We start from the raw sequence: 19677 nt of genomic DNA on the forward strand, positions 1-19677 counted from the left end.
AATGATCTTAAGAGCAAAAGTGCCAGAAGCAGGTTTCTCCATATGTTTGTGGTCACTGGATTGGTACAGAGCTACTCTTGTGGAGGTTTCACAGATGAACCATTGATTTAACACTAATGGAGGATTAGTAGATTTTTAATCCTCTTCTTATCAGCTTGACACACTTTAGTATCAGAGCGAATGCTCTCCAGCCCTCAGACCGAGGAGCTTTAAGCTGCTGAAATCCCATTGTGTGTTTGAGTAATACATTACGAATGTGTGAAACAGACACTGGCACCCTGATTACGGCTGCAGCTTTAATGTTTAAATCTGTTGAAGAGAAAAATCTGAATGTGAGTGTATAAACTGTTAACTCAGGAAATATTCTTTTAGCCACCTTTTGAGTTCTGTAAGCATCTTGACACGTCTAGCATTTAGCAAGATAAATTGATCGAGACGTTCCCTGGTGGTTAAACCCTGCAAAAACAACTTTCGGATATGCAATATTGTGACACTGACCATGCAAATTAACAGGCGGTCAATTGTTTTGGATATTCTCAAATCACAACTTACAGTTTGACACAACAGTGTGGAGTTAATGCAGCTTAAATGTTCCTGTCATTAAAACAAAAGGGCAATTTTGCAACTTTTCACTCAAATTGTCGTGCTGATAATATTATTTGTTATAAAAAGCAAAATAGATGGACGTTAACTTGTGGTCTTTAGGACCTCTCTGTGTCAACTGCAGACAGCAGATCCAAGTCGAAACCAAGTTGGCCAGTTGATAATTTGGCTGATCAACCAGTTTGGATCAGCTTATGTCCATGAATGAAACCATGTCAAATCAGCTGTTGGTTTAAGCTGGATTTCCCAGCATTAGCGTTTTGAAAATGACGACCACCAGCTCCTCCTACTGTTTGTTCAACTAGGAGCTAATGTATTAGCTGTGCGAAGCAGTGTAATTCAGCTGGAAGTGAGGGCGGTGATCTATCGTGTGAGTCAGTGCTCAGGGCCAGCCTACACGGCCACTTCCAATTCTTCGTCTTTAGTGGTGACATTAAAATGTAATTGGGTTTTGCTTCTTCTGCCAACTGTAGTGGCTCCCCATAACATTATGAGACCTTGGCTGCTCTGAGGACTAAGTTTGTGAATGTGGTGGCTGTAGCAATTCAATCAAAGCTAAATGTCTCACTCTATGTTCCCTTCTGGCGCTTGGAGTTGTGTGTCTTTTTCCTTACTGCTTTAAGGATTTCTTAGAGCATTTTGTATTTACTGTTTTATTAATTATAGGGTTTGGAACCAACAGACTGTTCTGAAAACGATCTGATTTGTATACTGTAACCAAATGGTGTTTACTACCAATAATGGTTCTTACAAAAACATATATATTTTTTTTTTTTGAAAATTAAATGTTACCACATTTTTTTTGTTTAATATTTATAGTTAAGGCCAACTATTTTAGAAATTTATGTAATATGGAAACAGCTTTTGCAAAGAACTGTTTTAAATTAATTAAAATTAAATTTGAATAATATGATATAATATAATATAATATAATATAATATAATATAATATAATATAATATAATATAATATAATATAATATAATATAATATAATATAATATAATATGGCAATTGTATAACTTTTTTTAATTGGAGCAGAAGCTTGTTAAATTTGTCAATTAATGTATTTATATTGTATTTATTATAAAGCACCTTTCAGGCTGCACAGTCACTCCAAAATGCTGTACATTACAAATACTATAAACAAAACAAAACAAAAAATACAATAAAAAACGGAACAACTGAACAACAACTAATAAAACACAAATTCAAATAATTTATTATAATGCGCAAGAGAACAGGTGTGACTTTAGACGGTACCTAAAGGTATTTAAAGTTGAGGTAGACCTAACCACAAAGGGCAGGTTGATCCATAGTCTTGGAACAGCAACAGCGAAAGCACAACCACCCTTAAATTTAAGTTGCACTCTGGGAATAGTTAAAGGTGCACTATGTAGTATTTTTGCAGTAAAATATCCCAAAACCACTAGGCCAGTGTTATATATTTTTTTTCAGTTGAGTTCTTAAAATACCCCACATGTTTCCAACTATTTGTAAATTGTGAAAAAATTGCTATTTTAACCAAGGAGCCGGGACATCTGAGGGAGTCGCCTGTCAATTGCATCATGTGTTACCCTCGGTTTATGGTTTTATTTGGCAGAAGCGCTTTTCTCTTAGCAGTGTGAACAAGTGTCACAGCAGCCGCCACACTTAAACACACTTAAATGTATCTAATGTGATAAACAGAGCTGCGTTACCTCATACTCGTGACCGGAAATGGCACCCGCGACTGTGTCCCGTCATAATAAAAGTCCCCCTGCTCGCGAGCCGTGTGTTGTTCATCTCATTAACAATCGCTACAGCGGTCTTGCTCAGCTCTACAACACTCGGTCCTGCTCTTCTTCATACTACAGTAACGTTAATAACTGCATTCATCAACATTAATCCTATCCCGATTCTTTTCCACCGGCTGTGAGGTGAAGACCACATGTCCCAAGATGCTGCACTCAAACTTGGTGTCATCAAACTACGCCTTTGTTTTAAATAGGCGACCTCTAGCGGACGGACATAGTGCCGATTTAACAAGAGCTTATGTAAGGATCTTAGCGTTAAATTTGAATTATAAGGATTAATAATAAGATCAACTAAGTATTCTAGAGCCATTCCATAAACTGCTTTTAAAACATACATCATCATGTATTGAATCCCATATATTACTCTGGTAACCATCCCATTAAGGATGACAATGGAGTGATATAGTTAGTCTTCTTGGCATTCATGAGCAGTCTTGCAGTGACATTTTGAACTTGTTCCAGTTCACGATTTTCATTTAGCTATTGTCCATAGATTTTAAAAAAAGTGTTTGTTGTTTTTACTTGACCCTGTAAGTAACTACCCCATGGACCTAAGTTAACCTTTACAGTCTTATTACAAACTGTACAGCCAAAGATGATCATGTCTGTTTTTTGTTCACTTAATTGGACAAGATTATTGGCCATCCACATTTTGGACTGAAAAATCTTGTTATAGCGATATAATCTTCATAAAGACAGTGCTTGAAGAATGAGCTAGCTGGCTCTCAGATTCTTGTCAATGGAAGCATATCCCTCATAAATGGGATATGATCATGCGCTGCTGTTTCCCATTACTCAACACAGTGCTCTGTGAAACTGTAGGAGACAAAAAAACATCTGTCAAAGGGAACAATGGGTCATCAGACCCATAAATTAATGGAAATAACAGAGTTGAACTTGAGTTCGGCTGAACAATACATTGGATTTAAGCAGCTCGCAGTTTAATCAAATGGAATAATAAAAGCTTTAACCCTTGATCCTCATCCAGTCATTACTGCCCTGATGGTTCAGGAAAAAATAAATAAGGCCTAATACATTTATATCTGGGGTTTCAGGCACAAACCGGGCCAGATCATACAGGGAAGGAAATTCATGGGAGATTATTCTGTGAATATGGCTTTCGCAGGCTGCATGTACATGCTAGATCTCAACAACACTGCCAAGGAGTCATTTTTTCTTAAGCTATGAAACCCTTTCTACCTCAGTCAACATTGCGTGATTGAGCCAAGCGCTTTGCATGTGCAGAAAGACAATGTATTAACTGAGGAAATGATTTGGAAAGGAAAGACTGCCATTTTTTTACATTATTTCAACAACTTGTCTGCATTACATAATGATGTTTTCAGAGTGGTTTGAGTGCAGTATCATAGTGTGTTCTTGTCTTTCTCTCTTTCTCTCTGCCATTTCCCTTCTTCCCAGATTCGGATCTTAGTATGCGGACAGTGAGCACGCCAAGTCCAGCTCTGATTTTGCCACCTCGTTCATCTTCAGCCGTACTTAATGGCTCCTCTACATCCTCTTCCACGTTCGGCACGGAAACCATCGCCATGGTCCACACGCCACCCACTTCCCTCACCCATCCTCAAAGGGGCCTGCGGCAGCCGAGAGACCAGCAGGGGGCGCCCATCGACATTCTCCCCGACCACGCTTTCCTACAGATCTTCACCCACCTGCCCACCAACCAGCTGTGCTGGTGCGCCCGCGTGTGTCGTCGCTGGTACAACTTGGCATGGGACCCACGCTTGTGGAGGACTATTCGTCTGACGGGAGACGTGCTACACGTGGACCGCGCACTTCGGGTTCTCACTCGCAGACTGTGCCAGGACACCCCCAATGTGTGTCTGACCCTGGAGACGGTGGTGGTCAGTGGCTGTCGGAGGCTGACCGATCGAGGACTGTACACGGTGGCCCAGTGCTGCCCAGAACTACGTCACTTAGAGGTGGCCGGCTGTTATAACGTGTCCAACGAGGCCGTGTTTGAGGTGGTGTCACGGTGTCCCAACCTGGAACACCTGGATGTTTCAGGTAATTCGGTTTGAGTGATAATATTTGGTTTTATTATTAGTACTGTCCTAAACAGGCGCTTCCCACACTGAATGCAATAATGTTTAATGCAGTTATAGCAGGATTTTAAACCAATGAGATTTCACACTGAGTTGGGTCACTCAAACTTTTTAACTGGCTACTTTATTTATAATTTAATATTTGAATTGTTTTTACTTGATTTTACTTCGGACATCAAGTGGCATCCCAACACAGCGCCAAAATTATGTTGTAATTGAACATAACGCAACGTAGGCCCAACTGTATGAAAAATTATTGAAATTATTCATGACATAGACTGAATGTTGAAAACTCATTTTGTTTTCTAAAATTGTGTCTTAAATTTCAATGGTTTCATGGTCTTGGCTGCCACATATCAACATTGAATCTGCTGTCCACAGTCCTATCAGAACAGTCCTATGATATTAAGCATAAAAAGAGGAAATAATTTGTGTATTGACTTGATTGATTTTAATTATTTGTGTATTGACTTGACAAAATTATATTCAATTTGACATTCTCAACCTAACATGTAAAGTATCTGTGTTGGTCTACAAACTTTCTAAAAACCCAGAAGGATTTTGTATTTAGCCATATAAATGACTTACTGACTCAGAGCCAGACAGCCTGTGCTTCACCTGCTTTGTTGTTGAGTCCTTTTTTTACTCTCAGAGATTATTCTGCAATGTACAGGACTTCCTCTTGGAAAAGCTGGAAAAGGTATTAATAGCTCTGGCGTTCTGTCTGTGCTCTCTATACTTCCCAAAAGAAACATAAGCCCAAGCAGAACCAGGACCTCTGACTTTTAAGGTGTTTTGGGAAAATCTGCTACCCTAATCTAGAGAATCAATGATCAAATGTATTTTGTATTAAATAAATGGCTATAAATGTAGATTATTAGATGTGCATATAACTTAAAATGTTTGAAAGAGCTTTTATATGAATTTTGAATCAGTTTGTTGTCAGTATTGTTTTCTCAGTGCATGTTATTAATAACTTTACCTGGCAACATTTATTTCCTTCCAGTTTTCTTATGGACATAATACATTACATAAAGGACCATAAAGACGTTTGCAATGCAGGATTTATTGAATATGCAGAAAATAATCCTCCTCATGTCATGAAGTTCCTTCCCTGGTGTTTTATTTCCAACTTCCTGCACTGCACTTCCTGTTGAAGTGCGTTGTTGTTTTCCCCGTGTGAGTGCAGGGGTCCGGCTGAAGTCCCTCTGCCGTTGAACTCGAGCGCTGCGTTCTCACTGTGGGACATGGGGAGACCCCATCCCCCACTCCTCCTGATATGACTCATTTCAGATGTCTCTCTAAGGTTTAAATCAAACCCTCCGCTGCCATTTTCATGTTCTTCAGATATTCTGCAATAACCTTCAGCTTTAGTTTTGTGTTCTACTGTTATGTCTGATGTTGGTGTTTCATAAGTTAAATCAGATGACAGAGGTGAAGACCAGACAGCGGAGATACATTTCTCAGATGGCATGTTTTACATCAAGGCTTTCTGCGATTTCTGTAAAAACAGATCTAAAACCAAACATTTGGTATTTCTTTTCATGTGCATCTGAAAACATGAAAAAGTCTGTCTATTGGGAGTAAAAATCATTACATGCACATGGTCTCTAAATAATTTATCTTCAAAGGCATCGTTGAAAGCTGAAATGTGTTTTCTTTAAACACTTTTTCATACAGCAGTTTAATATGCAGAGAAATTAAAACTAATTTCTTTTAAGTATCCAAGCACATTTGGTACTAAAAAATAAAGCTAAAAATATGGGTTCTCCAGAAAGAATATTTATATTATATATATATTTGTGGATTTCTCCTCATAAAATACTTCAGGCACTGATTGTGATATTAAAAGAACCCGCAGTGATGCAGGTGTCTAGCCTGACAAGCCAGACCCACATCAAGATGTTTGGTCTGGAAACTCACCATTGACAGGGCTCAATCCAAGGGGCGGGATAAACGGTTGTCTTTCAAACTCAATCTGCACGCGATAGGATAGCGCTACAACCAACCAGAGCAACATGAAGCAGAGCTTGTTGATAGATTAAACTTTCGCCATCCGGTCTGCAAAACTCAGAACACATCTTCCCTTCTTAAGAATGACTTCAGTGCCATTCTTTGTTTTTTTCTCAGAGAAAAGCTTAACTCCAGGTCTTCCAGAGTCAAAGTCAAAGCTGATTCGAAAGACCGCCGTTCACCAGCTTCTGTGTTTACTAGAAGCACACAAACGCAACTCTGCCGTCATCATGTTAAGCTCGCCCACCGACTCTATACACGATGTGATTGGCTTGACCAGAGTTTGGTTTTTACAGCTCAAAACTGTATTGAGAGTTGCTAGACGACACTCGAGGCAGATTAGATTTGCTGCCGCTAGGGTGCGTCTAGATTTCTAGGCTAGCAGGTGTCACAAACACTGGTGATTATCTGGAAAGATCTTTTTAAAGCATTATCTCTCCATTTTAACTCAAGAAGTGCCTAAGTAACACATAAGGAACACCCAGGTTCAGTCATGTGACAATGTATGCATTTTTTGTTGCCATGGCAACATTTCCAAAATGGTGGCCTGTTTGGTTATCACATGTTGCAGTAACAACAAATTTTAAAAACACATGTTTTTTTATTGTTTCAACCCATGCAACCATTCTAATGTTTTAATAACCTATCATAGATTAACCTGATTTTAAAACATTTAGTGAAAAATGTAGATAAAACAAATTACGAAAATATTGTAGCGACATATAAAGTAAGGAAAATAAGTATTTGAACACCCTGCTATTTTGCAAGTTCTCCCACTTAGAAATCATGGAGGGGTCTGAAATTGCCATCACAGGTGCATGTCCACTGTGAGAGACATAATCTAAAAAAAAAAAAATCTATAAATCACAATGTATGATTTTTTAAAACGATTTATTTGTATGATACAGCTGCAAATAAGTATTTGAACACCTGAAAAAATCAGTGTTAATATTTGGTACAGTAGCCTTTGTTTGCAATTACAGAGGTCAAACGTTTCCTGTAGTTTTTCACCAGGTTTGCACACACTGCAGGAGGGATTTTGGCCCACTCCTCCACATAGATCTTCTCTAGATCAGTCAGGTTTCTGGCCTGTCGCTGAGAAACACAGAGTTTGAGCTCCTCCCAAAGATTCTCTGTTGGGTTTAGGTCTGGAGACTGGCTAGGCCACGGCAGAACCTTCATATGCTTCTTACAGAGCCACTCCTTGGTTATCCTGGCTGTGTGCTTCGGGTCATTATCATGTTGGAAGACCCAGCCTCGACCCATCTTCAATGCTCTAACTGAGGGAAGGAGGTTGTTCCCCAAAATCTCACAATACATGGCCCCGGACATCCTCTCCTTAATACAGTGCAGTCGCCCTGTCCCATGTGCTGAAAAACACCCCCAAAGCATGATGCTACCACCCCCATGCTTCACAGTAGGGATGATGTTCTTGGGATGGTACTCATCATTCTTCTTCCTCCAAACACGTTTAGTGGAATTATTACCAAACGGTTCTATTTTGGTCTCATCTGACCACATGACTTTCTCCCATGACTCCTCTGGGTCATCCAAATGGTCATTGGCAAACTTAAGATGGGCCTAGACATGTGCTAGTTTAAGCAGAGAACCTTCTGTGCCATGCATGATTTTAAACCATGACATCTTGGTGTATTACCAACAGTAACCTTGGAAACGGTGGCCCTAGCTCTTTTCAGGTCATTGATCAGCATCCTCCCGTGTAGTTCTGGGCTGATTTGTCACCTTTCTTAGGATCATTGGAGCCCCAGTTCGAGGGAAATTGACAGTCATGTTTAGCTTCTTCCATTTTCTAATGATTGCTCCAACAGTGGACCTTTTTTCACCAAGCTGCTTGGCAATTTCCCTGTAGCCCTTTCCAGCCTTGTGGAAGTGTACAATTTTGTCTCTAGTGTCTTTGGACAGCTCTTTGGTCTTGGCAGTAGCGGTTTTAGGCACGGGTGAACCAGGCAGTTGCCTGTGGCGGCATTTTTTTCATGGCACGTAGGGGGCGGCACGATGCCGTTAAAAAACAAATCCTCTGTTGCAAAGCAGTTTTCTATTTCACTGTGTGGGGAACTGGCACCCTATTAACTTTTGTTAAACACGTCAGAGGTGGGTTCGATCCGCCCTCGTATAGTTTTTTTTTTTTTACTCATTAAAATCAAATGCATTCATCAGTAATTTTATATCAAGGTAAGGGGCAGGTTTGTGTGCATTTTATTTTGTGCTTTCACTGGAACAAAAAGATTATCCACAATGGGACTAAAGCACACATGTGCACGTGTTTCTTGTGTTTTCTTAAAGGGATAGTTCACCCAAAAATGCGCCTGTGAAGTTTATCTGTTGACCCCCAGTGCATCCAACATGTAGGTGTTTGTTTCTTCAGTAGAACACAAATGAAGATTTTTAATTCCAACTGTTGCTGTGTGTAGGTCATATAATGATGTGAATGGGTAACAATTCTATGAGAGCAAAAAAAAAACATGATTAAACAACATGCCCAAAGAGCCCTGTGGCTCATAACAACACATTGATATCTTAAGACACAAAACAATCAATTTGTGTGAGAAATCAAGCCGTATTTATATCATTTTTTACCTCAACTACAAGGTTAAAATACACGCTATACGAGCCTTCACGCGCTTCACTTCCGGTAAAGAAGGTCAATATATACACTCTGGCGTCGTGTATGAGATTCACTTCTGGCGTTGGCGTAAACTACGCCAGATCGTGCATATTGACCTTCTTTACCGGAAGTAAAGTGCATTCCAGGTTGTTGGATATAGCGTTGTATTTGTGAGACTTCACGGTGAAGGTGGGACTGCATCAAGGATCGGCTCCGAGCCCCTTCTTGTTCGTGGTGGTGATGGACAGGCTGACAGATGAGGTCAGACAGGAATCTCCATGGACTATGATGTTGCGGATGACATTGTGATCTGTAGTGAGAGCAGGGAGCAGGTGGAGGAAAGTCTAGAGAGGTGGAGGTTTGCTCTGGAGAGAAGAGAAATGAAGGTTAGTCGCAGAAAGACAGAATACATGTGTGTGAATGAGAGAGAACCAAGTGGAACAGTGAGGTTACAGGGAGAAGAGGTAAAGAAGGTACAGGATCTTAAGTACTTAGGGTCCAGAGCAATGGGGAGTGTGGAAAAGAGGTGAAGAAGCGTGTGCAGGCAGGTTGGAATGGGTGGAGAAAAGTGTCAGGTCTGTTGTGTGATAAAAGTATACCAGCAAGAATGAAAGGAAAGGTGTACAGGACAGTAGTGAGACCAGCGATGTTGTATGGTTTGGAGACAGTTGCACTGAGGAAAAGACAGGAGGAAGAGCTAGAGGTAGCAGAGCTGAAGATGTTGAGGTTCTCTTTGGGAGTGACAGGGATGGATAGGATCAGGGATGAGTACATCAGAAGGACAGCACATGTGAGATGTTTTGGAGACAAAGTTAGAGAGGCCAGGTTAAGATGGTTTGGAGATGTTCAGAGGAGGGAGAGTGAGTATATTGGTAAATGGATGCTGAGGTTAGAGCTGCCAGGCAGGAGGTCAAGAGGAAGACCAAAGAGGAGGTTTATGGATGTAGTGAAGGGGGGACATGAAGGTAGTCGGTCTGAGAGAAGAGGATACAGAGGATAGGAATAGATGGAGGCAGATGATTCGCTGTGACGACCCCTAAAGGGAACAGCCGAGAAGATTTTTTTGAGCAGTGTATAAAAATATTATACATTTTTATCATTCATAATTTGGTGATGCTAGAACCAAAGAAATTACACTGCATATTTAAAAACAAATGATTTTTCTTTAAAAACAAAGTTTTGGTTAAAAGTTTTATATCAGGGTCTAAATTCCTTTCCTATCTGTTCTCTGCAGGGTGCTCTAAGGTAACTTGCATCAGCCTGACTCGGGACGTGTCCGTGAAACTCTCCCCTCTTCATGGCCAGCAGATCTCCATCCGTTATCTTGACATGACTGACTGTTTTGCTTTGGAAGACGAAGGCCTGCACACCATTGCAGCTCACTGCACTCAGCTCACCCACCTTTACCTGCGGCGCTGTGTGCGTCTGACCGACGAGGGCCTGCGATTCTTGGTTATCTACTGCCCATCTGTGCGGGAGCTCAGCGTCAGCGATTGCCGCTTCATCAGTGACTTTGGCCTGCGCGAGATCGCCAAGCTCGAGGGCCGCCTGCGCTACCTTAGCATAGCACACTGCGGCCGCATCACAGATGTGGGCGTTCGCTACGTGGCTAAATACTGCATCAGACTGCGTTACCTGAACGCTCGTGGCTGCGAGGGACTGACGGACCATGGCATTGAACACCTTGCCAAGAACTGCCTCAAGCTCAAGTCCCTGGACATTGGGAAGTGCCCGCTGGTGTCGGACGCAGGCCTGGAGCAGCTTGCACTAAACTCGTTTAACCTGAAGAGACTGAGTCTGAAGTCGTGTGAGAGCATCACGGGCCGAGGGCTGCAGGTGGTTGCGGCAAACTGCTTCGACCTTCAGCTGCTGAATGTACAGGACTGTGATGTGTCACTGGAGGCGCTGCGCTTTGTCAAACGCCACTGTAAACGCTGCGTCATTGAACATACCAATCCAGCCTTTTTCTGAGAGCTGCACACATGAGATGGTGTGTGTGGATGGACTTGAGACTCTTTTGACCTGGGCCGGTGACGTCTCTGCTAGACAATATAGCAGAGATTTGCACTGCTGCACCTCTGTATTTAATTTGCATGGTTGGGAGGAATCTTAACTTTTTAATCAATTTATTTATATTTTTATTCACTTATATATATATATATATATTTTGATTACTCATCTTGTCTATGTCAGATTGTATTATATGTAACACATTTCAAGCAATGAATTTCCATGAATGCAATTTGCTGATGCTGATGAGGATTACATGATGTGAGAATAACCAGAAATTAAAAATCAATTTTTTAGTGTTTACATTTGATATCTCTGTTATGAATGTTTTGCGTTGTTTCATCATGTAAGCCTTGTAATAGCTTGGTTTCTATCTTGGTTTCAGTGCTGAGGAATATTACCAAACAGTGCCATTTTTGCTGTGACGTTCACCTTTGTAATGGTCAATAAGACTTGTTTCAGGTGTTTAACAAATGGAAGACCACAGTGGAATAAAGAGGTCTAAGCCATATCAAACTAAATCATGATGTCTGCTTTTTATCTTGCCAACCTGCAGTAGTCAGAGTCTGTGAATAAAAAACACAAAATGCTATTACAGTGGTTGTCCACCTGTGGGCTGCAGCCCCCTAATGGGCTAGGGAAGTACTGCAGGATGCTGTAAAACACTGCAGTGTTCATTGCAGAACACGAGATCCAGGGGGTGGAGATGGGTAGGTTTAGGGATATGTATAGTGAGAGGAGTTGGATCAAGATCCAGGTGGTGGAGATGGGTAGGTTTAGGGTCCAGGGGGCGGAGATGAGTAGGTTCTCTGGATCTCGTGTTCTGCAGTGAGGACCATTTCCTTAAAGGGAACATATTATGCTAGCCTGGTCTTACCAGACTCTCGTACATTTCATTTGTACATAGAGTCTGGCCACTCTCCATTGACAAGCGTTTACTTCCGCAACAACTCCTCTGTTGAAGTTTAAAACTATTGAATCTGCCACAACCAATCACTAACGTTTAGTCGTGGCGTATGTTATGCGTAATAAATACTGCTATGAATAACAGACCAATTCAAATGTTTATATGCTTTTATTTTAATTTTTTATTTGAGCGTGTTGAAAGATATTTCTCTTCTAAATACTTGCCAGTCTAGTCTAGAGTCTAGAAATGCAACCAAATAACAGCAAAGCGCAACCGTACGGTGCTTTGTAGTGGTCAAAAATGATTGCAAACAGTGAATTTTAAAGTGATATATTCTTGAAATGTGGATTCAGACAGCTATTAAATCACCACACAACCTTGGTGTTTGTCAAAAGCAGTAACTCAGCTAGGGTTTTTTACGTGGGCGGTGGGAGATGGACAGCAATAAAATAACTAGCCCAGCCCCTGTAACTTAAATGATGGCAATACCTTCCGACCCCACGAGAAACAATTACTGTCCGAATAGGGCTTCAGCCAACTCCTTCACCACTAATGGAGCGAGCTGGAAAATCGAACTTTTCCCGAATTCACCCTGTTGGGGAGGAGGGCCACCAACAAACCTCAGCAAAGATTGTTCTTGCTTTGGCTTTAACTTCTGGATATTCGGCAGTGGTGCCACAACGGAATAAATGGTTTCGTTCGCATCCTACTCCGCCGCCATCACTGAACTACAACTCAAACTAGCGCACGACATCAACGTCATCGTTCTCAGCCACTCCCTCTGTTCGCTGATTGGACCAGTAAAAATTTGTTCTGAGAAAACCTAAGAATACAACGCAGTCCCAGATGTAGTACTGAAGGAAAAGGAAAATTGAGCGGAAGTACGTAGGAGGCCAGAGGCAGGCTAATATTATGCCCCTTTTCACAAGATATAATATAAATTGCTGGTGTTCCCAGAATGTGTATGTGAAGTTTCAGCTCAAAATACCCCCCAAATCATTTATTATATCTTGTCAAATTTGCCTATTTGGGTGTGAGCAAAAACACACTGTTTGTGTGTGTTCCTTTAAATGCAAATGAGCTACTGTTCTCACCTCCTTCCAGCATCTCCTTTACACCAGCTTCGGATGGTGTAAAGCAACAGCAAAAAAATACATAACATAACACATCCATCACCCGACTATACATGCATATATAAATGCGAATAAGAATCACGCAGACGGTGAGCGGTCCGGATAAAACTAAAGACATAGCTGTAGTCTCTGTGAATACAGTCAGAGACTATAGCAACTTTAGCCATATTAGCCATACAACATTCTAGAAAGGTCATTCAGAAAGGAAATTTGCTTTCACAAAATATGAAGTGCCATTCTTAACCCTAACTTCTGGATATGAAGTTAGAGCAAGCATTTGTATTGACCCTTGTTGGTGAACCAGTCATGCAACCATTTGCATATAACATTCTTCTCCATATTTCCTTTAAAAATGAAATTCAACCACAGTGTCCTCAGTGGCTCTGATGCCGGGATTCTATAGAGACAGCATATTTGTAATGTTTTATGGTGCAGATATCGTAATACTCTAGCTAGCTAATACAGCAAGTAAACAGAAATGGGTATCCTTTTGCTTTTCACTCAGGTGTTTGTCTATGCTAAAAAGGCAGATCATCAAGTCATAAAGATATTAGTACAAATAAGATATTAGTCAGAATGAAATAACACAATTTAAATTAGGGGTGTCAACAATAATCGATTCGGCGATGCATCCGAGGTGTGTAGGATTGTTCGTATATATTTTTTGCACAATAATAAATTAATCTATAATGACGAAATACGGCGCAATTCACCTTTATTCCACAAGGTGGCAATCTCTGATACCCAATGATGAAGTGACGTTTCACTCAGTTACCTCTGACAGAAAACGAAACAATAATTATAATCTGCAAAACTTGAAAGGGGTTAGTGATTTACTTCAGAGAGCAAGTACTAAACACAATCATATGTTAGTGTCACTGTCTCTTGATGATGGATGTGGTCAAGAAGCTGTCAGTGATCAAAATATTGATTTTGAAGACATTGAAAATGAGTTTGGAGAATATGCTGGAGATCGCGAATATGAGGCAGATGCTGAATATACTGGTAAACGAGCTCTGACGAGGTCATATGATGATGGTATTAAACATCTGCTCAAACTGAATCATTCCAAGGTCCAAAAGGTAACAAAATAGGTTATATTTTATTCTTCTGTAGCTGTTACTCTAAAATCAGTTGTTTTATATATTATCACGACAGGTAGAGGTCTATCCATGTTAAATATAGATCTGGGTCGCTAACGACCTGAATATGTAAGAATGTTTGGTGGAGGGTTAATTGCATTTTATTTAATTACATTTTATTTTGTTTAATAACTTTTATGTCAAAGATACAGGTCACATAGCAGCCAATACAATCTGTTGTTTAATATCTGCTTGTATTGCCTCATGACTGATGAAAAATTTGCTTTGTGTGCAGTAGAATTTTGATGCATCACAATGCATCGTAGAATCGAATTGAATCGAATCGTTACCTGGTGAATCGTAATCGAATCGAATCGTGAAGGCAGTGCCAATGCACACCCCTAATTTAAATTATACATTATTATTACCCATTTTGATTTTTGAATTAAAGATATGTGGGCTGCAGATCATTGTTTATTTGTGCATGTGTGTGGGTGGGTGGGTTCAGGTATACCCGTTACAGGGACAAAATGTCACCACAAAATGGCAATATCCAAAATCCTTGTCCTTGTGGGTTCCTGTGAAGAAATCATTAGTGATGTTTTCTGAAAATGTAAAAATGCTGAAAATGAAAAAATGCTGTGTGGATTTTTTTTTCCCCGATGAGGAAAACAGCTTATAAATCATATTACGGCTATGGCCAAAAGTTGTAACACAAAGTTTGTTGCTTCATTATTTATAGATTATTTTTGGCACCTTTTTATGATACACTGAAAAACGTTAAGCATTTAAAGTTTTGATTGGAAAAACACTGGTATGCAAAGAGATAATATTTATAGTGTTGTTGACCCTTCTTAATAACCTCTGCAATTCACTCTGGCATGTTGGATATCAGCTTCTGGGCCAAATCCTGACTGATGGAAACCCATTATCACCCAATTAGTGCTCAGAGCTGATCACAATTGGTGGTCTTCTCTTGTACATTTGTCTTTTCAGGATTGAACACAGGTCCTCTACTGGATTAAGATCCGAGGAGTTGCCTGGACACAGATCCAGAATTTGAATTTAATGCTCTCCAAAGCCACTTCCTTACCACTCTTGCCTTGCTACATGGTGCTCCATCATGCCACAGTTCATCACTAATTGCTCCTGATCGCTGATTGAAGTTTCTAGCTCACTCCATTGAATGAAAAGTAACCCCACACACGGATGGTCTCAGGATGCTTCACTGTTGGCATGACACAGAAATCATGGAGGCGTTCACCTTCTTCTCCGGACAATGGATTTCCCAGATGTCTCAGATAGTCGTAGGGTGCTTCATCAGAGAAAATAACTTTGCACCAGTCTTCTGCTGTCCAATCTTTGTACTTCCTGCAGAATTCAAGTCTATCCTTGATGTTTTTCTTGGAGAGAAGTGGCTTCTTTCCTGGCAATATTGAGCAGCTCTTCACTGGTGGTGGTGACACAATTCCATAGCTTGCTGGACACTCTGGGACATCCTGAAGCTTTCATCACTACAGTCGAACCTCTCTCCTTGAAGTTATTGATGATCCAGTAGATAAATCTTTCCGGTGCAATATTTTTTTTGCAGCAATTTCCTTGCATGTGAGGCCATTTTGATCCAAAAAAAAAAAAGCGATGATGGCTTCACCTCCTTTTATAAGTCAGGTCAAGTCAACTTTATTTATATAGCACTTTTTTTCAATGCCAATTGTTTCAAAGCAGCTTCACAGTGTTAACAGGAAAATAATGCAACAGAATTTGATTCAGCTGTACAGCCGCTCTGGAGAAAACAGTGATGTCATCTAGGCTATGGTATTAGCCATGTAAAAGAACAGACGTCTTAGGTAAGTAGGCCTACTGTGTGAGTTTAAATTTGAGGCAGTATGAACACTTTAAAGCTGTTTTCACACTTATTCTCAGGTTCAGCTGTTTTAGCTATCATTTAGCCGCTATAACTGACACCTTGGTCAGTCGCCACAGAACAAAGCTAGCTGGCAAGGTGGTTGTGAGAAAATAGAAGGAAATGTAATCAGATTCATTTGAGTCTGACAATTTCCCATTGGTAAAACAGCAGTACGGTACAGTACAGTGTAATATTACATCCCTGAGCAGCAGAGCAGTCTAGGCTAACAGATAGCCTACCTACACTATACAACTAATACAATTAAGATCACAGCCCACAGCAGAAGTAGAACAGAGTTTCCCAGATTGTTAGGGAGATCCCCATTTATGAATATTTCAGTGAATGCTACAAGAAGTTGGGGTGCTTATGTAAACAACCGCTGTCACTTAGTGTTTGCTACATCATTGTGATCATAATTCTTCAGGGTTATAAATAATGGAATAGGAAAAGTTTAAATGTGTTTTTTATGTGTTTTTCGTTCGTTGGAACAAATAATTAAGGCTATGCCTGACTTTTTAACTGAGCATATCTGATTATAATCTACACTATTTCTGTTGTAAAGCTAACTTACCCCAGAAATGAGTAGGCCTACCACTGCAACCTCATATCGTTGTTTCAGTTTAAATGTTGTTGTTTTCCGCGGTGACACGTACATTTTTAAGGATAAGCAGATTCGGTGTCACTTACATAGTGACACAAATACATTATAAAGTATACAACACATAGGCCTAGTAGACATTGAGAAAAATGAAAGACACTTGTGAGGTTTGGGCACCACCTGGTGTCTTGACTCGCTAAATGCGCAAAAAAATATTGACAATCTATATTATAGTACACATAAGTAGAGTGCATAAGGGTGTACATATTTAATAACGTGGATGCTTTAGAACAAGTTATTCAATAATGAGGTGCTAAAGTGTTTAAGTTGTTTGACTGATTCTTATTGCTTTTTTTTGAGGCCGGTGGCCGTCAGCCCGGCTAGCTCAGTCGGTAGAGCATGAGACTCTTAATCTCAGGGTCGTGGGTTCGAGCCCCACGTTGGGCGAACATTTTTGTCCACTTCACAGAGGGTTACAAATTGTACTGACATTGCTTAGCCAACAGAGGACAGTGCAAATGGTCAGGCATTAAATCTTTTCTTTGTAAGAAAAGATTTTGCTCTTGCTTACTTCACAATAATTGAACTAAATGCTGTGTATAGACTGAAAAACAATTATATATAATACAATAGTGGAAAATGCATGTTTTTTAATGTATCCTTCTTACATTTGTAACTTTGTTAATAAGACTAATTGATGTAGTTTTATATTATGTATTTGAATTAATTAAAAGAACAATTTCATGTATATCCTTGAATCGCTTAACACAAGGTTGATTATATGATTTGGTAAGTAATACGCAATTAAATACTTTTTGGAGAGCGTAATCTGTACAGTAATCTAATTACACTATTGAAGATGTAATTAGTAATTAATTACTTTTTTAGAGTAACTTACCCAACACTGGTTAACACTTACCAAATGCGTTATAATGAATTAATTCATTCATTCGTTCGTTCGTTCATTCATTCATTCATTCATTTTGTGTATAGGCTGTGTTATATTGTTTTACTGACAATAGTCTTGTACATGAAAGATAGAAGGTAAATAACAGACATCTATATGAGCAGGAAAACTTTTTTTGGTTTGTGTAAATTACTTTGGAATAAATATTCTGTGAGAGGGTCTAGGTTTGGTTTTTGGCACACTATAACTATAAATTTACCCTACTTAATTTTAAAACTAAAATGAAGACAAAGAAAAACAAGCCAATGTCATGGAAAAGTAGGCCACATATGTTTAACTAGATGCTGTTAATCTCTCAGTCATGCATGCCTGGCCAGGGCAAGGTCGTTAGTTCAAAGGGGCGCAATGGCATCTGTTGAAAAATCTGATGTGTCAGTAAAAAACTGTGGAGCACAGAGATCTTGTGGGCTCAGGGTGGAAGAGGGTGTGCTGGAGAACAGGCAGTGCTCATCACATGAAATAATGAATATGACTGGTATAGACAGTCTGCTGGGGAAAAGTTTTAGGGCATTAAATAGGGGAAGTCAGGAAATATCAGGGCCAATATCTGGAAAATCTCCACTCTGTGATATATTTTGTATGTTGTGTGATGAACTACAGTAAATAAGGTTTTCTATAGGAATTCAGATGGCCCTCACATATGACAGACTGATTAAAGGTTTTAATTTTTACTACTTCTGATTATTCATTTTTATAGATAACAATGATATGAAATTCAGAAAGTATGGTTATGTAAAAAATGTCAGTCAGAAATTTGTCCCATCAAAAATGTCAACAGACAATAGCAAATAACAGCATCAACAAATTAGATCTAAATAAAGGTACTGATATAAATACCAAATAAATCATGAATTAAAACAAATGAATTGTTTGTGCTTCACATAAGACAGGAAGTCATAAGGTACAGGTTTGTAAGACAGGCTAAATAAAGAGAATATACTTTTAACTGATTTAATTTACAACACTTATCATTGTTACATGCTCACAACAATCAATTACCAAACACTTAATTTCCCTCATTCATTTGTATTACATTTACAAAACAATGAGGTTCACTGGAAACAACGAAATGTCCTGTATAAAAAGCTTGAACATTTATTTATTATTTAACCAGGTCAAGAACGAGTTCTCATTTACAATAACAACCTGGCCAAGAGGCAGCATAAGCAGGTGCAATAAAATAAATACAAAAATACAATGATAAACATAACATCTAAAACACACAAATAACTAAAAACAAGTACAGCGATCATGTATCACTGACCAAATTGAATACTTAAAGGAGGAGAATGAAATAAATTAACTAAGCTTCAAAGTCGGCAAATGATTACAATTGCAGGCAGCAGAAAACTGAAAAGAATAATGACCAAAAACGGTACAGACTTTGGGTATACATAAATTACTGAAATTGCTAGAGCGCAGGTTAGGACTAATGTTACGAATATTAAGGAGTAAATGTAAATATAATGGTGTTTTCCCGATAAGAGTTTTATACATAAACAGAAACCAATGAATTTGTCTACGAGAATGAAGAGAAGACCAATTCAATAAACATTTGGTCTATATATGCACTACATTCAATTTCCAGCAGAGGTCCCTCTAACAACGACTCTCAATCTGACTGACCATGTGCTTGCTGTTACTTGACTGAACGGGCTGTTTCATCTGACTTCAAGTGTGTTTTCAGACATTTTTCTTCATCATGGAGACAAAACCCATTAGCCTGACTTCATTTGGATATGCTAGCATGGATGAATAACAAATATTAAAGGAAAGAGATCAACTTAAATCCGTATTAACTTGCAGCACAGGCCTACATTTTGGCCTATCACACCATTTCTTGGTAGATGTGTGATAGATCAGTTTTCGTAGTTAAATTCGATTTTTATCATAGGCTATAATGCTGAGTCTTGCCTCCTGTTGTTTGTGATCTACTCACATTGAAAGGGATGTCCAAAACCCCAAACTCGAAAGCC

The 19677-nt window shown here is 39.5% G+C and overlaps 1 protein-coding gene across 1 annotated transcript in view; it reads left to right on the forward strand.

Annotated features, from left to right (window-relative positions):
- Positions 1-11609, forward strand: part of fbxl7 (F-box and leucine-rich repeat protein 7) — a 42714-nt gene extending 31105 nt beyond the window's left edge. The window contains exons 3-4 of the mRNA XM_067453080.1: positions 3816-4421; positions 10333-11609. Of these exons, the coding sequence (XP_067309181.1) occupies positions 3816-4421; positions 10333-11069 (1343 nt within the window). The 3' untranslated portion in view covers positions 11070-11609. The remainder of the gene's footprint in view (positions 1-3815; positions 4422-10332) is intronic.
- Positions 11610-19677: the final 8068 nt, after the last annotated feature.

Source organism: Pseudorasbora parva, chromosome 9 (assembly GCF_024679245.1).
Source record: "Pseudorasbora parva isolate DD20220531a chromosome 9, ASM2467924v1, whole genome shotgun sequence".
NCBI lineage: Eukaryota > Metazoa > Chordata > Actinopteri > Cypriniformes > Gobionidae > Pseudorasbora > Pseudorasbora parva.